The 26,345-nt window shown below is 56.6% G+C and overlaps 7 protein-coding genes across 7 annotated transcripts; 5 read left to right on the top strand and 2 right to left on the bottom strand.

The window, feature by feature from the left end:
* Positions 1-24: 24 nt before the first annotated feature.
* LTHEOB_9881 (DNAj domain containing protein) lies at positions 25-2,876 on the top strand (the record flags this gene model as incomplete). Its single annotated transcript, XM_035519517.1, has 5 exons — positions 25-595; positions 782-1,542; positions 1,592-1,986; positions 2,049-2,263; positions 2,314-2,876. The coding sequence occupies 5 exons, from the start codon at positions 25-27 to the stop codon at positions 2,874-2,876; spliced, it is 2,505 nt and encodes an 834-aa protein (XP_035368464.1).
* Positions 2,877-5,212: 2,336 nt separating this feature from the next.
* On the bottom strand, positions 5,213-7,256 carry LTHEOB_9880 (MFS transporter; the record flags this gene model as incomplete). The annotated part of the gene is made up of 2 exons (XM_035519516.1): positions 5,213-6,672; positions 6,737-7,256. 2 exons carry the CDS (start codon positions 7,254-7,256, stop codon positions 5,213-5,215), a joined length of 1,980 nt encoding a protein of 659 aa, XP_035368463.1.
* Positions 7,257-8,412: 1,156 nt separating this feature from the next.
* Positions 8,413-10,173, top strand: LTHEOB_9879 (Proline-rich protein-15 protein; the record flags this gene model as incomplete). The annotated part of the gene is made up of 1 exon (XM_035519514.1): positions 8,413-10,173. One exon carries the CDS (start codon positions 8,413-8,415, stop codon positions 10,171-10,173), a length of 1,761 nt encoding a protein of 586 aa, XP_035368462.1.
* Positions 10,174-12,417: 2,244 nt separating this feature from the next.
* On the bottom strand, positions 12,418-13,884 carry LTHEOB_9878 (uncharacterized protein; the record flags this gene model as incomplete). Its single annotated transcript, XM_035519513.1, has 1 exon — positions 12,418-13,884. One exon carries the CDS (start codon positions 13,882-13,884, stop codon positions 12,418-12,420), a length of 1,467 nt encoding a protein of 488 aa, XP_035368461.1.
* A 566-nt stretch (positions 13,885-14,450) lies between these two features.
* Positions 14,451-15,694, top strand: LTHEOB_9877 (TIM-barrel signal transduction protein; the record flags this gene model as incomplete). Its single annotated transcript, XM_035519512.1, has 5 exons — positions 14,451-14,538; positions 14,627-14,721; positions 14,772-14,822; positions 15,005-15,142; positions 15,230-15,694. 5 exons carry the CDS (start codon positions 14,451-14,453, stop codon positions 15,692-15,694), a joined length of 837 nt encoding a protein of 278 aa, XP_035368460.1.
* Positions 15,695-17,247: 1,553 nt separating this feature from the next.
* On the top strand, positions 17,248-22,174 carry LTHEOB_9876 (Zinc finger c2h2-type protein; the record flags this gene model as incomplete). Its single annotated transcript, XM_035519511.1, has 4 exons — positions 17,248-17,420; positions 17,475-17,577; positions 17,630-20,422; positions 20,471-22,174. The coding sequence occupies 4 exons, from the start codon at positions 17,248-17,250 to the stop codon at positions 22,172-22,174; spliced, it is 4,773 nt and encodes a 1,590-aa protein (XP_035368459.1).
* Positions 22,175-24,009: 1,835 nt separating this feature from the next.
* LTHEOB_9875 (Endo-1,4-beta-xylanase A) lies at positions 24,010-25,389 on the top strand (the record flags this gene model as incomplete). The annotated part of the gene is made up of 3 exons (XM_035519510.1): positions 24,010-24,252; positions 24,331-24,533; positions 24,753-25,389. 3 exons carry the CDS (start codon positions 24,010-24,012, stop codon positions 25,387-25,389), a joined length of 1,083 nt encoding a protein of 360 aa, XP_035368458.1.
* Positions 25,390-26,345: the final 956 nt, after the last annotated feature.

Below are 26,345 nucleotides of genomic sequence, written 5' to 3'. Positions count from 1 at the left end.
CCATTCCGCCGATTGTCGCCTCTCATGGTTCTGCCTGGCATTTTCTCTAAACAGCAGAAGAAGAAGCCGACCGACAGCTCAGCCTCACCTCCTCCTACACCCTCGCTGCACGAGCACAAGGCACGCACCAGCACGCCGCCCGCGTCGCCCGAAAAGAGGCCTTCGAGCCAGACGAACCGCAGTTCTCACAGCGCACGCTCCTCTCCCGTCAAGGATCGTCACCGGAGGTCCGACTCCTCCCCCACCAAAAAGTCGGCCTTTTCGCGCTCCCAGTCCCACGACCCCGACACCCACCCTCTCAATCTCCCGCCCGAGGAGCGCCGTCGCCTGTCAGCCCTGCACACCAAAATGAGCGAGCAGCCGCAGAGCACCCCGGCCACGCCCATGGACGTGGACCGCGAGGCCACCGCCTCGCCGTCGCCGAAGCCGAACGGCAACGCCGCTGAGACCAACGGCGACAACGCTGCTCCGCCGCCCCCGCCGCACCGCACGCCCACAAGCCCGCCGCCCGTCGATGCCGAGGCATGCAAGGCTGCTGGCAACAAGTTCTTCAAGGCCAAGGACTACCCCAAGGCTATCCAGGAGTACACCAAGGGTATGTGCGATTGTACACTTTTTCAGCTTCGAAATTTTGGCCCTGGTCACACGTTGGCCAAGGGTTCCCTGTCGAATTTGTGCCACCGCTGCTAGTTTCCAGCTGCAGCGTCCCTATCCAACCGAGCCGTCGCTTGCTTATTCTGGTTCTCCTGTATCGTGCTCTTGCTGACGATGTGAATTGCAGCGATCGAGGCCGATCCCAAGTCCGCGACCTACAGGTCCAACCGCGCTGCGGCCTACATTTCCGCGAACCGCTTCCCTGAGGCTCTGGAGGACTGCAAGGTCGCTGACGAGCTTGAGCCAAACAACCCCAAGATCCTTCACAGGTTAGCGCGTGTGTACACGGCTCTTGGTCGTCCTCAAGATGCGTTGGAGATCTACGAGAAGGCCAATGCGAGCGCAACAGACAAGACGGCCGCTCAGGCCATGGTAACCCACTTGACGCAGGCGGAGGACCTGCTGCGTTCAGGATCCTCTGGCTCCATGGTGATCCACGCCCTCGACCAAGCGGAGAAAGGTCTCGGATCTGGAGTCGCTGTGCCTAGGAAGTGGAGACTCATGCGTGGTGAGGCTTACCTGAAGATGGGTAACGCCAACGCACTTGGTGAGGCCCAGAGCCAAGCAATGACGCTACTACGCGCCAACAGCCAAGACCCCGAGGCTCTCGTCCTCCGTGGACGCGCGCTCTATGGCCAAGGCGACAACACCAAGGCCATTCAACACTTCAGGCAGGCCCTTTCGTGCGATCCGGACTTTAAGGACGCTATCAAGTGGCTGCGTACTGTTCAAAAGTTGGACAGGATGAAGGAGGAGGGCAACCAGGCGTTCAAGAGTGGAAAGTATCAGGAGGCAGTCAACACTTACACTCAAGCTCTTGAGATTGACCCGCAAAACAAGGGCACCAACTCGAAGCTCCTTCAGAACCGTGCGACTGCTAACATCAAGGTAAGGACTTATGACGACTTGTCTACTTCAATGCTGACTCTGATACCAGTTGAAAAACTACCAACAATCGGTGGATGACTGCACGCGCGCTCTTGAGCTTGATTCGTCCTACCTTAAAGCCAGGAAGACGAAGGCCAAGGCACTGGGCGAATTGGGCAAATACGACGCCGCTATCCAAGAGCTGAATGCCATTAAGGAAACCAACCCTGGTGAACCTGGCATCGACAAGGACATCCGCAGCATGCAACTCGAGGCCAAGAAGGCACAGAGAAAGGACTACTACAAGATTCTTGGGATTGAGAAGGATGCGGATGAGAACCAGATCAAGAAGGCCTACCGGAAGCTGGCCATCGTCCACCATCCTGACAAGAACCCTGATGACCCAGAGGCCGCTGAGCGCTTCAAGGACATTGGTGAAGCTTACGAGACTCTGAGCGACTCTCAGTAAGTGATCTGCATTTGCACGTTTCATGAGTAAATCATGGTCTAACTTCATATTCCTATAGGAAACGCGCCCGTTACGACAGCGGCGAAGACCTCATGGACCCTGCCGACATGTTCGGTGGCGGCGGCGGCTTTGGCGGCGGCATGGGTGGAATGGGCGGCGGCGTCAACATCAGCCCTGAGATGCTCTTCAACATGATGGGCGGCGGTATGGGAGGTGGCGGTTTCGGTGGCTTCCAGAGCGCCGGCGGATTCCCAGGTGGCGCTCGCGGTAGAGGTGGGGCGCAATACTCCGGAGGTTTCCCGTTCTAGTTGACTACTTAACAGGACAAGGAAACGGTGGATCCACTCGCGGTGGAGCTAGTAGAGGCACAGCGAGAGGAGCTGGCAGTGTGCCTCGAGGTGGTGGAAGCACTGGCAGAACGACGACTTATGGCGGAACGAAAACCGGTGCAAATAACGGGGTCAACGCGGCCCGTAACGACGGCAAAACCGAGGGCCCTGGCGCGAAGAATAGTACTGTTCCGGCGGCCGGCAAAACCAGCGGTGTTGAAACTTTCGGAAATCCTGGTGCGGCTCGCGCCACCCGTGGTTCCTACAAGGCTGCTAGTGGTGAATACAGCAACACGGATGCTCGAAGCGCTGGAGACTCTTCCAAGTTCGGAAGGGCTTCAACCTACGGGAAGGACCAACGTACTGCAAGATCTGCAAACCGAGCTAAGGATGCGACGTCCAACAGACCGACAAACTCTGTTAAGGATTCAAGTCCAAGCATGGCAACTTCTCCTAGCAAGACTGCTCCTTCTGGCAAGGCAACACCTGGCAAGCCGGCTGGAGTAAAAGAGCAGAGCACTCCCAAGAAGGCGGACAGCAGCAAGTCGAAGAAGTAACTCCGGATGCACGCTTCGACAGCGAATTTCCTGCCCTTTGCCCTGCTTCACATTGGTTTATTTCAGCGCCCCCTTTCATTCATCACGAATCAGACTTTCTCTGTTCAACATCGATTATTGACATTGCTCTGCGCCTTTCTGGTATTCTTCGACACGAATTCATTGGCATCGAACATGGGTGGGCTGTTCATGGTAGCGGGTATTCCAAAAGTCGGGTTGTCGGTTGATGGTTACTTGCGATGACAGGTGTCTCATACTCGACACGGCATCCTTTTTCGGGCATTTTGTTGACGGCACGGGCTAGATACGAGATACTTTCTTCATTGTTTTTCTCGAACATTTTCTCTCCTTGGGAGTCTGCTATAGAACGGAGGAACTTTTGTGCCTTGGTTATATTCTTTATCCCTGTCGTGTTTGCTTCTTTCCCATCGTCGTTGTTGATTTTGGAAGAGCATTCAAATTTGCACGCTTGTGGTTGTCGAAACTTGATTTTTTCGGTCTCGGTACAGAAGCTTGCTTTCACGCACGCACACACGATCATTGCAAGGCGTTCATATCTACACCTTCTCCTTGTATAAGTTCTTGTTTGGGCATTGCTTCTTTTGATATTTTCGTGCTGCCTTGGAGGAAGAACGAACGAACGTGATGCATGTGCTTATCCATAGACTGCAGAAGCGTTAGAGATAAGCAACGCAGGAGAGTCTTTCAGATGAGGTCGAAGGAGTTGAAGGCATTTCACCTTGGAGGCATTGTCTTTGAGCCGTCGATAATAAGTACTTGATATGGAAAACGGCTCTAGTTGCCAGTCATGATGCTTCAGCGTAAATGTGAAAAAGGAAGCGACTAAATACCACATACAAGACAGTGATCATTTCAGGCAGCGCCAAGTTGATTTTCAACCTCTTATGTTCTTTTACCCACCCGAATTTGTACCCAAGATGCAGTAACTAACCACGACTAGAGAGCGGAAGGCGGCAATGGGAAAGAGATGTTGGTAGGACGGAGCCACATGTAACCAAGCAGCCCTTAAGATTCGGCCAAGAGGGTCGCAGTGCAATTTCTACCAGAGAAGGAAATTGTTCGGAAGCCTACGTATTCAGATCAAAGGCTCAGAATTGCGCTTACTTAAACAATTAGCGTTATCGTGCGAGCACTGCTGGTCGTGCCTTCCTCCGCTACGGGGTGCGGCCGCGCTAGCTTACTTACTGAGAAACCCATACTGCGGACGTTCCACGTCTCTCCTCACAGCAGACAGAGACCCAACTTGCCAATGAAAACAGCATGAAACTTGAAAGTCGACAAACAGCCAAGAAACTATCATCAAGCTTCCCAGTATGGTTTCCACATGGTGTGCCAAGAACTACTCGCAGTCGTCCAGTACTGACTCTACGTCGCACAAAACAGGCCGTAGTAAGCCCAAATGAAGGATCGACCGTAACGTTGACGTCGTTATGCTCTCGAGCGATAATGAACCGGCAATCCGCGACGTTTAGATATAACTATAGCGCCAAACAGCCCAAAGCTGCTGCCAACAAGACGTGCCTCTGTAAACACACGGCTTCCAATCACACACCGAGCCGGATGACAAGGAGCTGAACGCGTTGGCCAAGTTCCACCGAGAGTGTGCGTTGACGATAAGACTGGAGAAAAAGTGGTGAAGCATGGTCTTGGGGACAAGACTATTGCAGATGTTTGCGAGGCTCTCATTGAGGGCAGCGTATTTGACACACGACACTCCGGGCCAATAGAAGCTATAAAACTGGGACAACGCTATCAAGGCAGCCACCAATCTTATGGCTAGCCCGGAACACGCTACGAAGAAGTGGTTAGAGTATTTTGAGGCATACTAGAAGCCAGCTTCTCTCGATGCGGAACCCACGGCTGCGCAAATGGATTTGGTCAATCAAGCCAAGAAGGAGCACCCATACCGCTTCCGTTTAGCGAAGCTATTGAGGTCGGCCTTTATACACCCATCTTATCCTTACACGTTAGAGAAAGTACCTTCTTACCAGCGCTTGGAGTTCTTGGGCGACTCGCTCATCGACAACGCTTGAGCAGGAAATAATGGACATGGACCAAGAGAAGACACCAATTTCTGGCGGAGGGAAGAGACGAAGAATCAGTCCAACCAGACACCAGCACAAACAGTAGCAGATGGGTTGGGCATCGGGATAGCGATCCTTAGCCTAGATAACATTATGGATTGGAATTCACCACTACCACGAATCGTGCAAATCAGTCTCTAAAACATACAATGACAAAGACTACACTCCTCACCTTCCGGGCTGGAAGAGGGCTTGTGTCTTCTCTCCACTACCACATCACCATGTTCATCGTTACAAGCCATACACGAATGTCACCCTCTCATCACCCTCCCTTTCCCTGCCCCGCCACTCCCCAATCCATCCAGCAACCTTTCCAGCCACCATACCTCCACCACCGCCAGCGCTCCTCTTCCCCTCCAACCACTCCACAGCCCTATCCAGTACCAACTGGCCCCTCCCACCCCCATCCACCCGCAACGGGCCCCTCCCCCACCTCCTCTCCGCCTCGACCTCGTCGTCGGTCCAACCCGCCAAAACGCGTCTCCTGCGCTCGTTCTCGGCCGCGATGAGGGCGCGGAAACCGGCGAAGCCGGCGGCGGCGAGCAGGACGGCGAGAGCGGTCCAGACGAAGCTCTGGCGGTAGCCACCGGCGGCGAAGCGCGGCGAAAACAGCAGCGAGGCGAGGACGCCGGCGACGTTGCCCCAGCCGTTGAGGCCGAGGGCGATGGCGCGCTTGCCCGGGGCAGGGAAGTTGTTGGTCAGCCACGCGACGGTGAGGGGGGAGGCGATGAAGGTGCCGGAGAGGAGGATGCAGAGGGCGAGGTAGCGGAGGGCGAGGTGGTTGGGGGTGTTTTTGTTGTTGTCGTTGTCATCGTCGTTGGAGGTTTTGGAGGGCAGGAAGATGGTGCCGGCGAAGCCGATGAGGACGATGGCCAAGCTGACGAGGATGGGCTTGGTGCGGTCGCGGATGCGGTCGGACCACGAGGTGAAGGCGTAGAGGGTCGCGGCGGCGCAGATGTATGGCGGGGCGGTCAGGAGGTTGGCGAGCGCCGGGGTGGAGGAGAGAGGGGAGAGGACCAAGGGGAGGAAGATGGAGAAGGCGGTGCTGGGGATGGACGACAGGATGTTGAAGACGAGGAGGTAGTAGACCTTCCAGGAGGAGAGCGCGGAGAGAACATCGTGAGCCGAGAGTCCGTGGTCCGTGGTGTTCATGCTCGGGTTTTCCTGTGGGGGTGGATAACCCCGGCCGTGAGGAGAGACAGACAGTAGGCCTTGAGCTTCTTCGGAGGTAGAATAGGTGGATTGGTGTGAGGCTTCGAGGTCTTCATGCTCCTCGTGAGCACGGAAAGGAGAAGGAGAGCGTTTAGGCCTGTAATTCTCAACTTCCCCTTCCCTATCTCGTTTGATGCGCTCCTCGCCCCATTCGCGCTCGTCAGGATTCAAAAACCAGGCAGTCTTTGCGCGCTCCGGTAGCCAGAAGAAGCCCGTTAGAGCAATAGTCATGGTGGTGCATCCCTCTATCAAAAACAAAATCTGCCATGAATGCCAACCGCTGCGGTCCGGCGGGGTGGTGGGATCCTCGATTTTATGGCCGTCTTGCCCGGGGAAACGCGAAAACACGGCGTACGAAAGTATTCCGCCAAAAGCTCCCGCGACGGCTGCTTGGCCGTAGAATACGGCTAAGCGTCTGCCAAATTCAAAGCGTGTATAGAACAGAGAGAGGTATGACACGGTAATTGGATAGAAGCCGGCTAAGGGACTGATTTAACACATGACTCGGAGATTGATAACATAACACGTAGCTCTTTGACGCACCTTCAAGAGTAGCTATAGTAATGCGCAGAACGTATAGCTGCCAGGCGGCATGCACCCAGACATGGAGCGTGGTGCAAAGGCCCCAGATGGCCATGCAAGCCGGGACCCATCTCTTCATGCCATACTTGCGTCCTAGAGCGGCGCCGACGGGCTGCAGTGCAACGAAGAAGACAAAGAAAAGCGCAACGGCGGTGTTGACATCCTCCCGGTCGAGGCCGGCGTCGGTGGTGAAGTGGGCGGACTCGGCGCTACCGATGTTTGATTTGTCGAGCGAGTTGAAGAGAAAGAGCAGGGCGAGAAAAGGCAGCAGGATGACGTCGAGCTTGCGGACGGTGCGGCGGTTTAGCTCCTCCTCGTCGGGAGAGAGGGTCTCGCCAGGGCGGAGGTCCGACGGCATGTCATCCCTGAGCTCGTAGCTTTCGTCGTCTTCGTCGGGCGTGAGAGCGCCTGGAGAGGAGTCGGAGCTGTTCGCAGAGGGTGGAGCTCTGACCCGGGGCTGCAGCTCGTACAGCTCCGACATGTCACCTGGGCGCCTGGCAGTTGGAATGCGCCGGCGGTGAAGGGCACATGGCCGTGATCGCTAGCGGCTCAAGTGTGGAGACATAGACACGGGAAGACGGCGGACGGAGAAAAAAGCAGGGATGGCGTAAGAGCTGTGGGAACGCACTCAACACGCGACGGCGCGTCCAGCGACCCTGGGAGAGGCTACACGTGAGAGCGCGGAGGTCCGCGACTTGGAATGCGGTGGCACAAGGCAGCCACGGCAGCCGCACAGCAGCGCGGGCTGCGGCGAAGCGTTGGATGATGTGCTGCCTGGGAGCCGGCGGGCGCAGGCGTCGGCCTGTGTTCGCCAATCCATCCGACTGATCGCCTGCGGTGATGACGCTGGTCACATCGCGAGCTGGAGAGACTGCCCAGTGCGGCTGTTTATTTGTTTTTTCCTTCTCCACCTGCAGCGCGTAACGGCCTCGGGCTGCATGAGCATGCGTGCAGCGGCGAATTGGAAGCTGACGCGAGTGCAACGCTCATGCAGCGCCGGCGACGATAGGACCTGCGAGGAGCAGCACAGCGAGTCATCGCGCCGCGATGATGCACAGCCCAGGTGCACATCTGCGGGGACGCAGCAACGAACGCTCGCAGCCTGGCGCTTGAGCTGGCTGCCCGTGGATATAATCTCCACCGAACCCTCTCCGACTTGCAACATCCCTGTGCGGCGCTCGGGGACCCAGGATTCTGTTCCCGCCATATCAAGGCCCGGGGCGTTGTTTGCGGGTAGAGCCGCTGCCTTGCATGCCCGCGACCAAAAACATCGTCACACCCACAACCCCACTCGTCTTTCGCCCTCCCGCTGTACATATCCTCTGCGCTTTTGCCCGTACAGTGTTTAGGTCAGTCTGCTCTCCCCGCCAAGTCTCGTGGAGGTTTTTGTTACTCTGTTCTGATCGCCCAGAAGCTCCCAGCCACCGCGTAAACAATTGCTGCCCACATGCCCTACGCACCGCCCTCACCGCAACACCGCCTGAACCACCCCCACAACAATACACAGCCCTCCGCATAGGCCAACGACCCGCAATTTGCCCACACTCTCGCCGGCACACCCTTCATATCGATCTCGACCGCCGCAGGCGCAAGCAGACTCCGCTGTCTGACTTGTTGCCCACCATACCCCCGTCATAATGAACGGCCCGCCTCCGCCGCCACCGCCGCCCCATGGCGAAAACCCAAAAACAACCGCCGGTGGCCAGGGTTCCGGCCTGCCACCCGGCAACTACGACATCTTCGTCATCCCGCCGCATAGTTCCGGCTCCGGCTTCCTCTACCTTCCTTCTCTCAATTGTCAGCGGAATTCCTTCCTCGCCGGCGTCGCCTGCACCCTGCTCGCCGTGCTAGTATGGACAATCATCGAGCCCACGATTAAGGCATGGGTCGCCGGGCTGATGACCAGCGGCGGAAGCGGAGTGCTGATCCTCGTCCTCGCCGTGGGCGCGGGCGGCTGGGCCATGGGAAAGAACCAAGGAGAGGGTGCAGCACCTGGCTCGGCCGCGCCGGGAGGAGGTGGTGCAGGGCCTGGAGCTGGAGCTGGCGCCGGCGCCGGCCACGCTCCCGGTGGTGGTGCACATGCTGGCCCTCAGCCGAATGGCTTCCCTGGCGGTGGCTTCAACAGTCCACCTCCTCCCAACCCTGGAGCCGGATCCACGCCTCGAGGATCGTGGGGAGGCAACACGCACAACGCTTCCGCTGACTGGGAGAAGGAAAGAGAAGAGGCAAGACAAAAGGAAGAAGCCCGCAAGCGCGAAGAGGAAGTACGACGCCAGGCAGAACAAGAAGCCAAGAAAAAAGAAGAAGCTGACAGGGCCGCGCGTGCACAGGCCGAGAAGCAGAAGTGGGAACAGATGCGTGCTCGCGAGAAGGAGCAGCGCGAGAGGGAGGCTCGGGAGCGTCTGGCGCGGGAAAGACTGGCCAAAGAGAAGGCGGAAAGAGAAGCTCGCCAAGCTAAAGAGAAGGCCGAGAGGGAAGCTCGAGAGAAAGAAGCCCGTGAGAAAATGGAGCGAGAGATCCGCGAGGCCCTTGAGAGAGAAGCTAAAGCAAAAGCAGAAGCAGAGGCCGCAGCCGCGGCGGCAAAGGCAGAGGCAGAAGCAGCAGCAGCAAAGGAAAAGGCGACCAAGGAGCGCGAGGAGCGCCTCAAGGCTGCCCGTGAACGTGCTGAACGCGAGCGCAAGGCCCGCGAAGCCGAGCGGCTGGCCAAGGCTGCTGCGCAACCGTCCAGATCTGCCAGCGAATCTGGTAGGGCGCCGAGCACGTCACCCAAGAAACCCTACGAGCGACCGACCGCCCGCACGACCGACGGAGATTCGCGTGCCTACTCAGGCTTCCGCCCGTACGACTCCCCAAAGGCACCCCGAACCACCGGTTCCGCGTCCAACTATTCCGAATCCGTTGTAAGCTCTTCCTACGCACCCTCGACGTCCACTGCCCGGACTACTCCCCCGCCCTCGGTTCGCGGTCCGTACAGCACGACCGATCCGGAGAAGATCGTGATAAAGGGGGTTTACCTGTTCACATCCGCCTTCCCGAAGCCTGTGGCCAAGTTGATATCAGGTGTCGGCGCTGTGACGGACGGTCTGATCCTCCGTATGACTACCGAGGGTCTGTTTATTGACGACGACGTGCGACATGTCGCTCAGCGTGAGTGGGATGTTAAGGCTTGGACGATGAAACTTGTTGAGACTGCTGAAGTTAAAGCAAGCGGAGTGTACATTGTCAGGGCCAGCATCAGGGATCCAGAGGGCAAGAGATACGTTTTCATCATCAGCATGGAGGAGAGCTGGAAAGTTGCGACGGGCCTGCAGAGGCTGCGGAAAGGAAGTCAGGTGCGCGCCCTGACTGTACAGGGGATTACGGCGGCGGAGTCGAACAAGATTCTGTCGTTAGTGTGATGAGTGGTGTGGGCGAAGAAAGGGGAGAAGAGGATCACGAACTGCAGAAGTTCCAAAGGTGGATGGTTTGTTTATTTCCCTTTTTTGATGAGGAATGCTGGGTTCGGCGTTTCGGGAGGCACGGGCAACCGACGGACCACTTTCAACATTCTGACCTGATGGCTCATCCCGTCACTCACCACTTGCCGCCGGCCTGACCGATCAAGAAGAGTGGCGTGGGTGAGGAGTCCTTTAGTTGCATACATGCAAGCGTTTGAGCGAGATCAGAGAAAAAGCTTGACTGGCATCATGCACATTTTGCAGCAGGCGGCATAAGCGACGGAGTTGATTCAACTTTCGTTTTCCTCTCTTTGTTCCTATTATTTCCTTTGTTCTTTGGACTTTTTCTTTTATTTCCTATGTCTTCTGGATTTTATACTCTGGTTCCTGGATTCCGGGACATAGGGGTTTCTGCGGTTGCCTTTGATATTGCTTTTAGTACAGAGTGCTCCGATCGTTAGTGTTGGAGAATACTTTGAACCTTTACATAGCTGTAGAGGAAATAGCGGGATACCACTCAGTTTAAGTAGGCCATGCTATCATTTCAGACTTCCTTTGCGGCCTTGCACGTTGTCGTCGGGAGCGCGCCATGGGCCTTCCACCTCGGAGGCAGCTTCGTAATAAAATCCGCCGTTTGGATTTCTCCCGGCCGCATTCTGAATTGGCTGTAACTCGCCGTATAGCAAGTGGCGCTTGGTAGGACATAACTGACACGTGGGACAGTGCTCGATGTATTTTCTCAGCTTCCGTACCATTCCTCGGATCAGGGGAGTGATGTGGATGTAGTTATACGCTCACCAGAATCCGCTATGGTTTTGCTTGTCGTGTCCCATTTTGAAAATGTCTCCTTGAAGCTCAGCTGGGATGCACAAGTGGTCCCTGCTATCCTCTGGATACACATATTATGCCGCTCCTGAGGGAGAAACGCAGGCCCCATACGGCTTCTGGTGCTTTGTCTTTGGAATTGTGTTCATCTGCCCCATCTGCGTTCAATGCTCTCGCAATTTGACGCAGACTGCCTGTTCTGTCCTGAGACTACATGAGGAAAATAATCTGGAGCAAGCTGCTGGTACCACAACAGGCGTCTGGGCTGCTGAGCTGATGTCTCGATGTGCTTGTATAATCTTGAAAGCTGGATATTTGCTTCAACTGCTCATGAGGCAGTGAGTCAGTGCAGATGACTCAAGTGTGTGGTGGTGGACAACACCGGTAGATAACGCAAGTCGCTACCACCGTCACCAAAAGTCGCTATCATCACCACCACGCCCACACTGAATCAACAGAAAAGATTCGACACTCGAAGAGAGAAGGGAAGAAAACAATAAGAAGGACATGGACGACTAGTAGACAGGGAAAAAAATAAAAAGAAAGTGATGCGCTGGGGAGCAAAACTACAAGCTCCTCCAGCTACCCCGGAGCGTGCAGAAACCCCGTCAACAGGTCCTGTCCGTTGGACCCTCGTGGGATTTTTTGCGATTCGATTCCCCTGCGAAGACCGGGGCTTGAACTCGAGCACTTGGCAAGTCACTCGAGTATCACCGGCGCCTACACATGGGCTATGCCAACGTATAGACGCCGGCGATGGAAGTGAAGTGGCGGAATTGAATTATATGCCCAGGTACTTCCTTACAGCACTCGACACGGCAAGGTGCCTGAGGCGCTGCCAGGTCAATCCGGTGGTTGAAGAGCTCAAGTGTTCTGCACACATTGCGCTGGCAAGGTGTAAGTCCAGATGGCACCTATCTGATGGCACGGTCAAGGTTTACTGCTCTCTCCTTTTTCGTTCTCTTTTCTATTTGCTTTTTCCTTGCTTTTTCAGTCGTTTGCTTTTTCGTGGCTGTCTGTGGTGGCGATGGTCAAACTTGAATGTAACGTCATCCCCTGTTTTGCACTCTGATACATTAGCGGATAATCGTCAAGCCATCGAACATCCGTGCGAAGTGGCAAAAGTGAATTCACGGCTGAATTGTGTCGAGAGGGGCCGTATCAGTTTTATTGGTGGAGTGGTGGAAGCTTTTTCCCACCCTGAACTGTCCAGAAAACGTCATACAACCAACGCTGAATGTAAACCAGAAGTCAACCCGGTAGGAAAGGATATCCTGTCAACTTTATCGTCCCGTCCACCCATAATTCCCAACATAAACCACATCACAAGCATCAGAGCGCCACCCACTCACTCACTTCCTCACTACCTCACCCACTCCCTCACTCCTTCTTCACCCCCAACAACCCCACCAACGCATCCACCACCGCCCTCGCAAACCCCTCATCATTAATCGCCCTCTCATCCTCGACGACCCTCACCCCACTCCCCTCCAAGCCCTCCCTCACCGCCTTGAACAGCGCCTCGTCCGCCTCGCGGTCCTCAAAGGGCCCGCCGGCGACGCTCATCAGGCTGACGCCGCCGCGCGGGACCCAGACCTGGATTTTCCGCGGGTCCTTGGCGCGGCGCAGCTGCGCGGCGATGTGCTCGCCGATCTGCGCGCACTCGGCGGCGGAGGTGCGCATGAGGGTGACGGACGGGTTGTGCTCGTAGAGGGTGCGGCCGGCGCGGACGTAGGCGTCTGGCACGGCGGTGGCGCGGGGGCCGAAGTTGGCCATGTCGGTGGCGCCGAGGGAGACGATGTGCGGGATGGTGGTGGTGGTGCCGCTTGCTGCGCCGCTGCTGCCGCCGCCGCTGCCGCCGCCGCTGCCGTTGTTGTCGCCGTGTTGGTGGTTGGGGGCGGCGGTTGCGGTTGCGGCTGAGGGGGCGCCTGTTGCGGCGGCTGAGAGGCGCGTGGGGCCGGCGGACATGTTGGTGCCGGCGATCAGGTGGTCGGCCAGCTCCGTCGTCGTCAGGTCGATGGCGGCGTCGAGGGCGCCGGCGCGGACGAGGCGCTCGTAGGCGAGCCCGCCGTGGCCGGTGGCGTGGAAGACGTGCGTGTCTGGGAAGGTGTACGGGCAGGCGGAGGGCGGTGCGGCGGAGAGCTGCGAGAGGTACTGCCGGATGGCGGTGACGGCGGGCGTGGTGACGCCGAACATGGTTATGCCTAGGCGGATGGGGATCTTCTTGTCGTTGGAGTTGGGGTCGTTGTTCTTTCCTGCTGCGCGGTCTTCGAGAGTCTTGAGGTAGGCGTGAGCCATGCCGACGATAGCACCGGCAGCGTTAGAGAGTACGGTGCGGAGGATGGTGTTGAGGCCGGCAATGTCGACGATGGAGTACATCAGGGTGATGTCCGTCTCGCCGACGATGGGGCCAGTCTCGCCGCTTGCGATGGTGCTGACGATCAGTTTGGGGAAACCCATAGGGAAGGCTTCTCGCATTACGGCTGCGGCGAGAGAAGTGCCTCCGCTGCCACCAAGGCCAAGGACCGCTGTGACGGATTCCGTGGTAGTTGCCGAGTCCCCTTGCTGGCGTTCGAGGAGTTCGCGGATGTAGTTTGTAGCGCAGGCGGCCATATGCTTGTTGAGCTGGCCACGGTCCAAAGCGCTGATGTCCGTTGGCGCACCGTCTGGGGCGTATTTGGCCGTAAGTTCATTTGAGGGGACAGTGATTGCGTTGTTGGAGATGGATTCACGACCGACATCTATCAGGGTGACAGTTGTATCTTTATGGGCGAGAATCCGCTCGCGAGTGTACAGTAGCTCTTCGAGCTTTGTGTCGCAGGTACCCAAAAGAATGATGCGAGGCATGTCGGGTTATGGTTGATAGACAGAAATGGACCAGGTGAAGGGTGTGGAAAAGGAGCAGAAGTCGCTTTTTGGGTCTAAGATATAGTTGCACAGAGGAAGTGGTTGGATATTTTGAACAATTACGGCTTCTTAGAAGAGTAAACGATCTTGGAACGAAGCCCGTATGTGATATGAGACTAACTTGCTATTGTTGACTTGGGATTTCGAAGCTCTCTCGACGTACTGAGAGCCTTGTGGTTCGCCCGACCTCGGCTGTAGACGCTCAGCGCGATCACTTGGATGGAACACGCTCGACGACGGGTGCAATGGACACGTGAATTGAGTGAAGTCCAGAGTCTCTGCTCGTTGGCTTGCGGTGTTCGTGGTGAACAAGTAAGCAGGAAGGGAGATCGACATGGCGGGGCGGAGGTGACGCCATCTTGCAGGTGGGGTGCAGCCTCTTTGACTCGACGTAAGAGGACGTGGTCACTCGAACAACAACGCGACGCTGATCGTGAAGACATCGAAAAGAACATCAACTCCATCTCACGGACCCAGTTTGGAAGGTTGAGCTAGTGGTCGCGGAGATGGCCCCGCCTACGAATCGCGCAGAGATCCTCGCAAAGCTGCGCACTGATGCAGCTAATGGCAAGTCGATTGTAGGAGCTGGTGCAGGTTAGTCCGTCCATTCCTCCCGGGCCGGGCTGCAGGGGCCATGGCCGGAAAGTCTGGGTCGGCGATGCTGACCGGTCTCCAAATGCAGGCATCGGTCTCTCCGCCAAATTCATCGAGAAGGGCGGCGGAGACCTCATCATCATCTACAACTCCGGGAGGTTCCGGATGGCCGGTCGAGGCTCGGTAAGAACTTCTCCTGGCCCTCCGCCAGGCAGGCATCTGACAGATGTTAGCTGGCCGGTCTGATGCCGTACGGCAACGCCAATGATGTCGTGCTTGAGATGGTGAGTTGGAATCCTTCACGCCCAAGATAATGTTCCGCCGCCCACATTCCTTCCGCGATTAGTCGAAACCTTGGGCGGATGCCAAAGCGCAAAAGGGAAGGCACTTATCGCGACCGGCCGGAAGCGTGATCGGCAAGGTGCAAGCGGTGCGCTGCGTCGTGAACAGTTGACTGAGCGTGCAGGCAAACGAGGTTCTGCCCGTGGTCGAGCACACGCCGGTGATTGCCGGAGTGTGCGCGACTGATCCCTTCCGCTCAATGCCGTCGTTCTTAAAGCAGTTGGAGGATATTGGCTTCGCGGGAGTGCAGAATTTCCCGACAGTATGTTTGCCACGGACCCAGCCACTATACATGGGCAAGGGTGCCCCTGACACAGTAGGCGAATCGGGCTGAGCATTTCTACATCAGGTTGGACTCATTGACGGCCAGTTCCGCCAAAACCTCGAGGAGACGGGCATGGGCTTCAAGCTGGAGGTGCAAATGATCAAGACGGCGCACGAGATGGGCCTGCTCACCACACCGTACGCCTTCAGCGTCGACGAGGCAGCGCTGATGGCGCGAGCCGGAGCCGACATTCTCGTTGCGCACATGGGGTTGACGACGTCCGGGTCGATCGGCGCCCAGAGCGGCAAGAGCCTTGACGACTGCGTAAAGCTGATCCAGGAGATGCGCGACGTCGCGGCCGGCATCAATCCGGACGTGCTCGTGCTCTGCCACGGTGGCCCGATCGCGCGTCCCAAAGATGCGGAGTACGTCCTCTCTCGGACGAAGGGGGTGCACGGCTTTTACGGCGCGAGCAGCATGGAGCGGCTGCCGGTGGAGGAGGCCATCACCAACATCACGCGCGAGTTCAAGCAAGTGCAGCGCGCGTGACGGGGGTGTGTGTATTTTTACCACGTAGCGAAGCTTCTGTAATCGCAGACGAGATGATGGTCCCTGAATCGGCGCTATAAGCACGGGATGCTTACCACACGCCTCCAAGCGCATGACGGATTCGCGCGACGGCCGAATTGATGAAGATCGCCCGTGGTCGCCCTAGGCGGACCGTTTGTGGGGTAGAGAATGCGCAACGCCGATTGCAAGAGAGGATCGATGGATTCGACCACCTCAGCGCTGGCAGGTCGCCGCAGGGCTGTACATACACCGCTTCGCGGCTGCGGGTGATTGGCACAAGCTGCAGCCTTACCAAGAGGCCGCCCGGGGCGACTGGCACAAGGACGAGGAGCGCGCTGGGCTGGGCCGCTAGCTGATAGCTGCGGCCAAGAGCGTTTGAGATGCGCACAAAGCCAAACTCCCTCTCAGGGCGATTCGCGAGCGCGCGCAAGAATAGAGCCCTCATTTCCCGGCTCCGCACTGGGCAGCACTGGCAATATCGCAGGCCGTCGCTTGTAGCTTTTGCTGCCGCACACTTGGCCGTGCGGTTCACGGGCTCGACGGTGCTGCTGCAGGGCACTGGCATTGCCGCCATGCCAGGGATCGTTGGGCAGGCCGCATCGACGCGCGCGCGCTGATTGGCCACCGCGCCTGGGCGGCCTGGGAACGGCCGCAGGCTATCCTCAGCCTGGCCTGGCGCCGCAGGCATGGCAGCAGCTTCGAGCCTGAGTGTTTGGACGCGCTCCAAACAGAGCAGCCCTCTCGCGCTGCTGGAGCCAGCAAGCTTCGTCGCGACCGGGGTGCCCGCAAATCTGCGACACTCACCGGGCCTCTGTTTGCTGGACGCGTGCGGTCGGCGTCACGAGTTGCTGCGCGCTGCGACCCAATAAGCCTGCGGGGCGCCAGCGATCAGAGCGCAAGCCGCTTCACACCGTCAGTCCCAGCCCGTCATCTGCCAGCAAGGCACTGCGCCAGACTACACCGTCAGTCTCGCCGAATAGTCCTCGCCTCCCTCTCCCTCCCACCCTCTTCACGCCCGCTACGAGACGAGCCGCAGAGGCGAGTCCGTGCCTGCACCGCGTCGTTGCCCTTGGTGCTACGTGCGCCCAGTCCTTCCTTCCCTCCCCGGTTCCAGCACGCTAGCAGGCATTGCTTCGTACGCCCCAGCAAGCCACAGCCTCACCTGCCCTCCCGCTGCACGTCGCCCCAGCTCGCCGCTCCTCTCTCTGCCACGACACTCCACGCGAACCCTCCACTGCGCAAGAAGACAGCCGCCTGCGCCTCCCAAGCAAACGCGACTGTGCATGGTTGCCCGTCGCCTGACCTTCAGCCTAGCTACCGCTGGCTGCCTGGCTGCATCGCCGTTCGATCAGCCCAGCTGGTAGCCTTTTGTCGCGCAAACCCTCGACTTCTTCCGCCGTCGCTCGCGCCCGCTCGATCCGCCGTTCCCCACCCGTGCGAGCTTCGTTCGATACCCGTCCCCGGCTGGTTTGGGGTTCCTTCGACCTTCTCTTCGTTCGGCCTGACCAACAGGCCCTGGCTTCCTCGAAAACATGAACGCACAAGGCTTTGGCAACATGATGGCCGGTCAGCAGCAACATCCCCCGCCACAGCAGCGCCTGCAGCAGGTCATACTCGCCCAGCTGCGACAGTCGCATCGCCCGCAGCCCGGGCAATGGCAGGCCACTCTGAATGCCGAGCAGCGTGCGGGTATGCTATGGAACATGTAATTCACCCTCGCTCCCCGTCTGCCTTTTGACGTCGCTGACACCCGCCTTAGCTATACCGCGATAAGGCTGGCCAAGACAGATGTGCCAGACCAACAAGTTCTACAAATGGCCTTCGGCAACGAGAACGAGCGCTTCCTCAAGTCTGGCAGCAGGGTGAGCTAGCCGTGCGCCTGACCCTCCCAACCGTGGTACTGACATTTCGCAGGAGGAGTACGTAAATTCGGTGAAGGGCTTGCTGCAACGGCTCCAAGGCATGCGCCAACAGAATGTGCAAGCTATACAAGCGTCGATGATGCACAACAATAACGCCGCGAACCACCAGGCGGGCATGTTGCCTCAGACTCCGATGCAGCCTAGTGGCTCGAACCAAGGACAGAACGGATTCCAGCAGCCATTTCCTCCTCAACTGCAGCATCAGATGCAGGCCTCACCACTGCCTATGACACAGAACCCGTCATCGATGGGTATGGAGAACCCCGGTATCCAGCCCCAAGCCCCGCAACAACATGTGCAGCAGCAGATGGCAAGAGGGGCCCAGTTCTCTCAAGAGGAGCAACAGAGGCTCGAGGCCTTGACAAGACAATTACGAGCGAGAATTACGCCAGACGAGGAGGCACGAATTAGGGCTCAGATGGCGCAGTTACCTCCCGAAAGGCGGCAGATGTTGGAAGCGCGAGGCGTTGATCCGGTCATGCTTCATTGCCGAAACCGAGCACAATCGATGCTCATCTCTATGAAGAAGGGCCAGCCAGGTGGTCAGTTCGGACAGCAGCAAAATCAGGGCATGGGTCGTGGAGCGCCGAACCAAGGGATGATGCAGCGGACCCCTCAGATGGGCAACGGACAGCCCCAACAGGGCGGCATTCCTGGCAATGCCGACTTTGATTTCGCTCAGCTCACCAACCAGCAAGCAGATGCCATGCGCTCCGCTCAAGCGGGGCACGATGTGGTCCCTGCAAGCAACAACGCCAACATGAATCAGATGGGTGGTTTCAATCCGATGGGTGGCGGGCAGCCCGGACAAGTTAACGGCCAAGGCATGGCGCCTGGCCAGAACAGGAACTCCGGCCAACAGCCGCCTTTCAATTTGCAGCAGGCACAGCGAGAGAACGCGATCCGACAAATGCAGGCCGCACAAGCGCAAGCGCGTGGCCAAGGTGTCCCTCAATCTCAGGCGCAGGCGCAACAAATGGCCCTTCGCAATCAAATGGGCGGCTTCAACATGGGCCCAGGCCAGCCTCAGAACGGAGCGATGCCGATGCTTACTCGACCGATGGTACCACCGGGTCAGCAAGGGAACGCAACGCCTGGGCAGAGGCCGCAGCAACCTGGTCAGCAGATGCCTCAAGGTATGGCCCCGGGAATCAATGCTGCACAAGCTGTTCAGCTCGCACAACAAAGAGCCGCGGCTGCCCAAGCCCAGATGCCCGGAGCCCCTCAAGCTTCCCGAGCAAGTCAGATTCCGGGTGATGTACCCGGACCCATAAGGCAAAAGATGATGGAACTGCCCGAGGAACAATTTCGCGTTGTACTTGGGAAATGGATCGCCCAGAAGCAAGCCGGTTGGGGAGGCAATGCGAACGTCTCCCAGCCTGGCCTGCAAATGACTCCACAAGCTTTGCAAGGCGGACAACCCGGAGGACCCATGGGAATGGGACAGAATTTCCTCCAGCAGAACCAGCAGCTGGGAATGATAAACCCGGCTCAGATGCAACAGCGGCTCCAGCAGGAATTGCTCCGAAGACAACAGCAGCAGCAAAACGGCCCGGCCTCCTTGAATCCGCAGATTCTGCAGCGCATGGACCAAGCACCGTTTCCACCAATTGTGACCCAGGGTATCAGGAATCAGGGAATTAATGTGCCGGATAACATCAAGTCTTGGGGACAGTTGAAGGAGTGGGCGTCCAGAAACCCCAATGTCATTTCCCTGGAGAAGTTGAACGAGTTCCAGAGGGTCCACTACGAGAGGATGACGCAACAGGGTCAGCAGCAAGCACAGCAACAGCAGCAGGCGAACAATGCAGGCATGCACGGACTTCCTGGGGGATTGCCAAATGGAGCCGGTGGCGCTCTTGGCCCTGGTCACCCGAACGGGCAGGCTCCTCAGGCGCCTATGATGGCCGGCGCTGGTGGAAATCCAGCGCAAATGCAACAGCAGATGGCCCTGAATGCACAGCGCCAGCGCATGCTTGCCCTTGCCCAGCAGATCTCAGCGCAGGACATCCAGAGGATCAGGCAACAGCAAGGTCCAAAGGTTGCCAACTTGTCCGACGACCAGTTGAGGCAGCAGATTGCGATGATCAGGCTGCAACAGCAGAGACAACTGCAACAACAGGGTCAACAGCAGGGAATGATGCAGCAGGTTCCTGGTGGCAACTTTGCCATGCAACAAGGTCAAAATCTACAGCAGCCTCAGCGACCTGGCCAAGCTCCTCAACCTCAGGCCACTCCTCAACCGAAGCCTGCACAGCAGCCCCAGGCACCCCAGAGGCCTGGGCCACAGCCTGGCCAAGCACCGAACGCTACTCCCAAGATGCAGGCCCAAAAGGGTGTCAAGAGACCGAATGACGACGTTGTCGAGGTTCAAGATCCGAACAAGAACCAGGCGCCGCCAATGCAGCCGACGCAATCTCAGCAACGGCCACCGACCTTGACCAAGGAGCAGTTCAATGCGCTGAACCCGCAGCAACAAGCAGCTTATCGCCAGTCGATGATCCAAGCCGCTCAAGGGCAAGGAAACAAGCAGGCTGTGGGTGCTAACGGGCAGGGCGCCCCCCAGCAGGAAGTGCTCAAGCGGCAGTTCACCCAGATGATGCACGAATTCATGAAGAACATGGAGCCTAGGCCGCAGATCCAGGACCTTTCGCAAGCGATGAAGGATCAGATGGCAAATGAGGTGCAGAAGGCGCTCACGTGGATTAACAAGCTTGACCAGATTATGTTCATGGACTGGGTTAAACATCGGGACGGAGATCGCGCCAAGGGTATCATCCAAGTTGTAAGTTGCCTGTCCTACGTATCCAATGATTGTGCTAACCTGGCCTAGCGCCACTTGCTCCATGCGCAGTTGGATCCTCAGACCAGGAAGCTGAAGGACAATGTTACCGTAAACCCAGCGACCCTCCAGAAGCTGCTCACCCACATCAGCTCCTATATCAAGGCCGTTGTTGCTGAAAACCACAACGAGAAGGCTCAGTCGCAAGCCAACGGGCAGGAAGGAGCCCAGCAGCAACAGCAACAGCCAGGTGCTGCCAACGTCCAAGGTGGGCAGGGGGCGGAGCTGAACGCCGTCAATTTGGAGAAGCTGCGGCAGGAGCAGCTTCAACGGTCCCGCGCACCTTCTAATGCTGGGGTCAACAAGCCTCCGGCTGCTCCGACTTCTGCTCATGCGCCATTCTCATTTGGCGGTGGCCAGTCTCCGAACGGTGCTCCTTTGTACGCTCCTAACGCTGCGAACCCACTTACTCCTGAGAAGCTCAAGTTACCGCAAAGCAAGAAGAGGAAGCATAACAACATGTCGACGACATCCACCCCGAGCCAGACGCCTGTTCAGACAACTTCGCCAATGGTCGGAAACAAGCCGTCTCCGGAGATCACAAGGCGCGACGCCCCTCAACCAGCGGTACCGGCGAAGCCGCGCTTCACCTGCCCGCACCCGACTTGCGACTTCAGTGCGAGAGGCTTCGAGACGAAGGACGAGCTTGAGACTCACGTTAAGGATGCGCATGCCAAGGTCGAGGATCCTCTGAAGTTCGCCATCGACGCCGTCAATGAGGGATTGGGTCTCAATCCCGATGGAAGTTCGAAGCCGAAGATGGAAAACAACGCTGCCCACCGCGGCAAGCCGGCGCCTTCGATGCCGAAACAGCAGTTCGCAACAAAATCTGGTCAGACGCCTCAAATCAAGGCAGAGGCGGGCACGCCTGCAACGGGCGCGGGAGCTACTCCTATGAACCGTGTGCCCACGCAGACTGGTATCAAGAACTCCCCATCGGCCAGTTTCAAGACGCCTCAGATGGCTATCAAGGTCCAGACTCCTGGATCCAACGGCGCGCCGGCCATGAACCGGACGCCTAGCAAGGCCATGAAAGACGCAAACAAGGCTGCTGACGCCACGATGGAAGACCAGTCGGCGCCGAAGCCTTTGGAGAACCCTTGGGACGAGTGCCCGATCTCTCCGGATCAGCTTCAGTTCATGTTCGCCGACGAAGATGTCGCCAAAGCCATGCTCGAACTACCCAACAGTGCATTCATCGCGAAGGAGGATCTGGAACGGGAAGAGCAGGAGAAGAACAAGGAGAAGGTAGAGCCTCGCAGCACGACCCCTGCTACTACTCCTTCTCCAGCTTCGACTAAGGATTCCAAGGAGACGGGCAGCAGCGACATCAGCGAAAACGACAAGCTCAACATCACCATCGCGGGCGACGACGCCGAATGGAACAAGCGCGCCCTGGACGCCGACGTGGACTTCAGCAGCATGATGGACTCGCTCTTCGTGCTGGACGAATCCAACAACATGACGGTTCCGCAAAACGAGGACAACCAAGAGATGACTGGCCCGTACGGCTTCTGGCGGGACAGCCTTGGAACGGGCGACGAGAAAATCCCGAACTGGGGCACCACCGAACTTGGCGCGCCGTACGACTTCTTCAACGCCCCTCCTGCGCCTAGCAATGAGCAGGATCTCAAAGACCTGTTTGGAATCACGACCAACATGGACGGCTTCGAGGATATGGGGATGATTGGTTAGTTACAGTTTATTGGCCATGCACCACTTAGTGTGCGGGTTTTTCTTCTTTGGGTAGATTTTTTTTTTTGGCTCTGCCATTTCTCATTCTCGCGTCTTCTTGCATACCACCATCTTTTTCTTCTTTTGTGTTTTCTTTAGGGTTGGAGTAAATTTCATTTGCGATCGTCTTGGATAAAAAGAATTGGGACTTGGACTACTGGCCACGGCCAGAAGAGAAGGCGTAAATAACGGTTTGCTTGGTTTGCCAGGGCTTCTATCGAGGTTTTGGTTTACTTGGGTTGGCTCGGTTGAGCCTCGTCATACCGGCATTGGCGTACGTTTGCGGGATTCCCGTTCTTTCTTTGCAAGTCTATCAGGTCTTTTTTTTTTTTCGCGGACTTCATGACTGAGGCATCGTATTGTCTCGCTCTCTCTTCCTTTTTCCGACTGGTTCATCGTTTCCTGTGTCTGTACGTGGCGCGCCGAGTGTTCGGATTCGCCAGCTTCCAAACAATACCCCAACGCATTTCTCTCCTTGGTTGATTACACGGTGTTACAATGGTGATGGTCTTGAGCTTTGTTCTTTTCCTTTTTTCGCAACGGAGAAGAGGAAGGCATGAGATGCCGGCGCGGAAAGCAAATGAATCTCTTCCATGACTCGAAACTTTGAAATGATTTCTCTTGTGAGTGGTTTACTTGGTACAACGCCACTTGGTTGTCCACTCAAGCATGTAACGACGGATAAGCCTCAGCATGTGAGCGTGATGATGCTGTGCACCGTGATACTGACTACGAACGGACGGGCAACGGCAGGAACCGTGTCTCGTTATACCGTCACAGTAGTACGGGAGGAAGTCTGGAATGTCTCGATTTGTAGAATGGGGGCTGAGCTAGTGTTCATTATGCCTGGTGAATACGGCATCAACCCGCTCAAAGCAGGCGAATGAGTCAGTACACCGAGACGTAGAGGATTCAAGCAAACACGGAAGACGTTGTAATAGAATACGCTAAAATGTTAGGTTGGAATTTAGCCTGAATGAGATGGGTGGAGGAAAGCCCAGCCGGGTCGTGGGCTTTGTGGCTTGCTTGCATACGGACCCCGCAAAAAGGGTGTGGGCTCCACCTCCGCCCGGGGTGGAGGTGGCTGAACTAACCAACTCCACAGAACTCGGCTCGGTACGGTTGGCGTCCAGGGTCTCAACTGTGTGTGGAGGCTAATAGCCATTTTTTTTTAACAACCGGCCAGATGGAAAAGTCGGGTTGTACGTTCGTTTTGGCGCATTTACCGGAGAACTTGGCTTGAGAAACGCCATTTTATCATTTAGCCTAGCAATATTTCCAAATTCTTGGAAAGGTGCTAGTCCCTGCTTAACGAGTTGATTAACACCGCAAGATTGGCGGCCAAGTTTTGCTGCACTGACATGCTCCTCGATGGTCAGGATACATCTGTCGTCGTAGTGATTGCTGTCAAGTTGCATGGGATCGCGGCGAGAATACTTCCTATCCTTCCAGACTCCTTTTCATGACAGTTAAATCGTATACACACCTCGCATATGCACCCACGTGTTTACCCGGTCGCCGATCTCCCGTACCTGATTTGCCTCGCGCCCAGCCCCCCCTTCTCCGCAATCCCAAATCCTGGTGGAGAAAATGCGGCGCCTCCGCCCCAAACTTGCCAGGATCGTGGGGAAATTCTCATTGGTTAGATACAAAATTCCCAAATATTGACCGGAAGAGTTACCCGCCTTTGACATAAAGCCGCCCGTTCTCCCTCGCCTTTGGGTGAAGTTATTGTACCACTCGAGTATTACACATTGCCGTACTCTTTTTTTTTTTTCCCCTGCTACCGCGACGCAATGAAGATCCTCGATATCGCCGCCGTTGCTGCGGCAGCCTTCCAAACCGTGGCCGCCGCGCCCACCACTTCCGAGCGTCACGATGGCGGGCGTCCGAAGGGCCTCGGTGACCTAGCGAGGAAGTCGGGCTTGCTCTATTTTGGCACGGCCATCGACAACGTCGCGTTTAACGACTCCAGATATCTCTCCATCGCGTACGACAAGCACGAATTTTCGCAGGTGACGCCGTCGAATGGGCAGAAGGTACGATTGAAAATCTCTCAATGGAATTTCTAAGTGATTGAAGGGAAAATGGCGGAAACTAAAATTGGGGGGAATCAGTGGATGTACACCGAGCCCTCGCAAGGTGTCTTCAACTTCACGGCCGGAGACCAGGTCGTCGATCCGGCTGTCCGCGCGGGTCAGCTTCTTCGCTGTCATGCTCTTCTCTGGCACAATCAACTGCCCGACTGGCTGACCTCGGGGACCTGGACGCGTGAGGAACTTCTGGATATCCTCGAGAACCATATCAAGAACGTAGTCACGTAAGTATTAGCTTGCTCATTCCCGATAAGACAGAAAAGGATGCAATATCTCCAGTCAATTGGAAGTCACTTGCCGTTCTCTGTAGTAGCCGTATACGGCCAGCATGATGGGGAAAGGCTTTTGTCATCATCCGCTACGAACCCCGTCACTCGAATCCATATTTAGAAGGCAGCAATTGCACAAGGAAAGAAACACCAATTAACTTGCAACAACAACAGCCACTACGCCCCGACCTGCTACGCCTGGGACGTCGTCAACGAAGCCTTCGACGAAGACGGCACACTGCGCTCGACCATCTTCTCCTCGACCATCGGGCCCGACTACATCGCCCACGCCTTCCGCTTCGCCCGCAAGCACGCCCCGCCCACCACCAAGCTCTACTACAACGACTACAACATCGAAACCATCAACGCCAAATCCGACGCCGCCCGCGCCCTCGTCCGTTCCCTCCTCTCCGACAACACCAGCACCGCCGCCCCGCTCATCAACGGCATCGGCCTGCAATCCCACTTCATCGCCGGCAGCAGCCCCTCGCGCGCCGACCAGGCCGCCAACATGGAAGCCTTCCTCGCGCTGTCGCCCGACATCGACGTCGCCATCACGGAGCTGGACGTCCGCGTCGAGCTGCCCAACGACGCGGCCAAGACGGCGCAGCAGGCCAGCGACTACGCCGACGCCGTGGGTGCGTGCGTGGATAACGCGCCGCGTTGTGTTGGTGTCACGGTTTGGGATTTCTACGACCCGTTGAGTTGGGTGCCGAGCACGTTTCCGGGCGAGGGCGATGCGACGCTGTTTTGGGCGAATTATACGCGGAAGCCGGCGTATTATAGTATTGCGGATGTGTTGAGGGGTTGAAAGGTATAGATTAGAATGGTAAGCTGGTGAGGATTGTGGGAATGCATGCCGTACATATTGTGTATATTGCCTCTGAAAGCTACGTAATTCGAGTACGGATCCGAAGACGGTTCGAATTACATGACCTACATAACATGCGCTTCGCCAAATAATCTACTTCAAAAACAACAATAACTTGAAGAATTTATTTCGTTGATTGATTGCAAAGTGTTGTAATGTTGATGGTCTTCTGCCTTCGCCTTTTCCGATGCGGAATGACGAAAAGAAAGATCATTTTCCATGACTTGAAATTTACTCCGCACACTCAGTGGCGTATTGTCTCGGTTCCCTCTAGAGTTCACCTCAAGATGACTAAGGAACGCCCTACGTAAGTTGTCAGTCTTGGTGAAGAAGGAAACTAAGTTGTTGGGCTAACTAATTGACCTACGTAAGCTACCCTCTGAAGCAGCTCTTGTGATAGACTTCACTAGGCACGTAGCTTACAGATTCATTTTGTTCTGGGGAACTAAGTTGTCCAGAGTCGCGGTTCTAAAGATCTTCGCGGCTTAGGCTCCTTGGAGATGCTAAAAATATTGGTCCGGCTTTATCTTTAGAATGTCCACTTGTACGCTAATTTCTTCCAGTAACTGCGGGGGATAACCGCTGCCGTCATTCTCAGCACATTTCTTGACAGTCTCTAGAAATAGTGATTGTGATGACGTTCCGGTATTGACATGAGCACCTTGGTCCAAGAGTAACTTGATCGTCTCGTACTTCGCCCGACCAGGAAATTCTGATGGCCATGCTGTGAAAAAAGGTTTCGTGAGTGGACCAGAGTATAAATCCCACGTGGAATTTAATCTTGCAATCAGAGTTTCCAAGGCTGAAGCTTGACAGTACTGCGCATCAACCACGAGACTGTTCTTGAATTTTTATGATGGCTCGACTTTTTCATTCGTAAAGCCTACAATTGTGAC

The sequence above is a fragment of the Lasiodiplodia theobromae genome (genome assembly GCF_012971845.1).
Source record: "Lasiodiplodia theobromae strain AM2As chromosome Unknown scaffold_34, whole genome shotgun sequence".
NCBI lineage: Eukaryota > Fungi > Ascomycota > Dothideomycetes > Botryosphaeriales > Botryosphaeriaceae > Lasiodiplodia > Lasiodiplodia theobromae.
The sequence above is the reverse complement of the archived record's forward strand: the minus strand, read 5'-3'. Positions and strand labels throughout refer to the sequence as shown.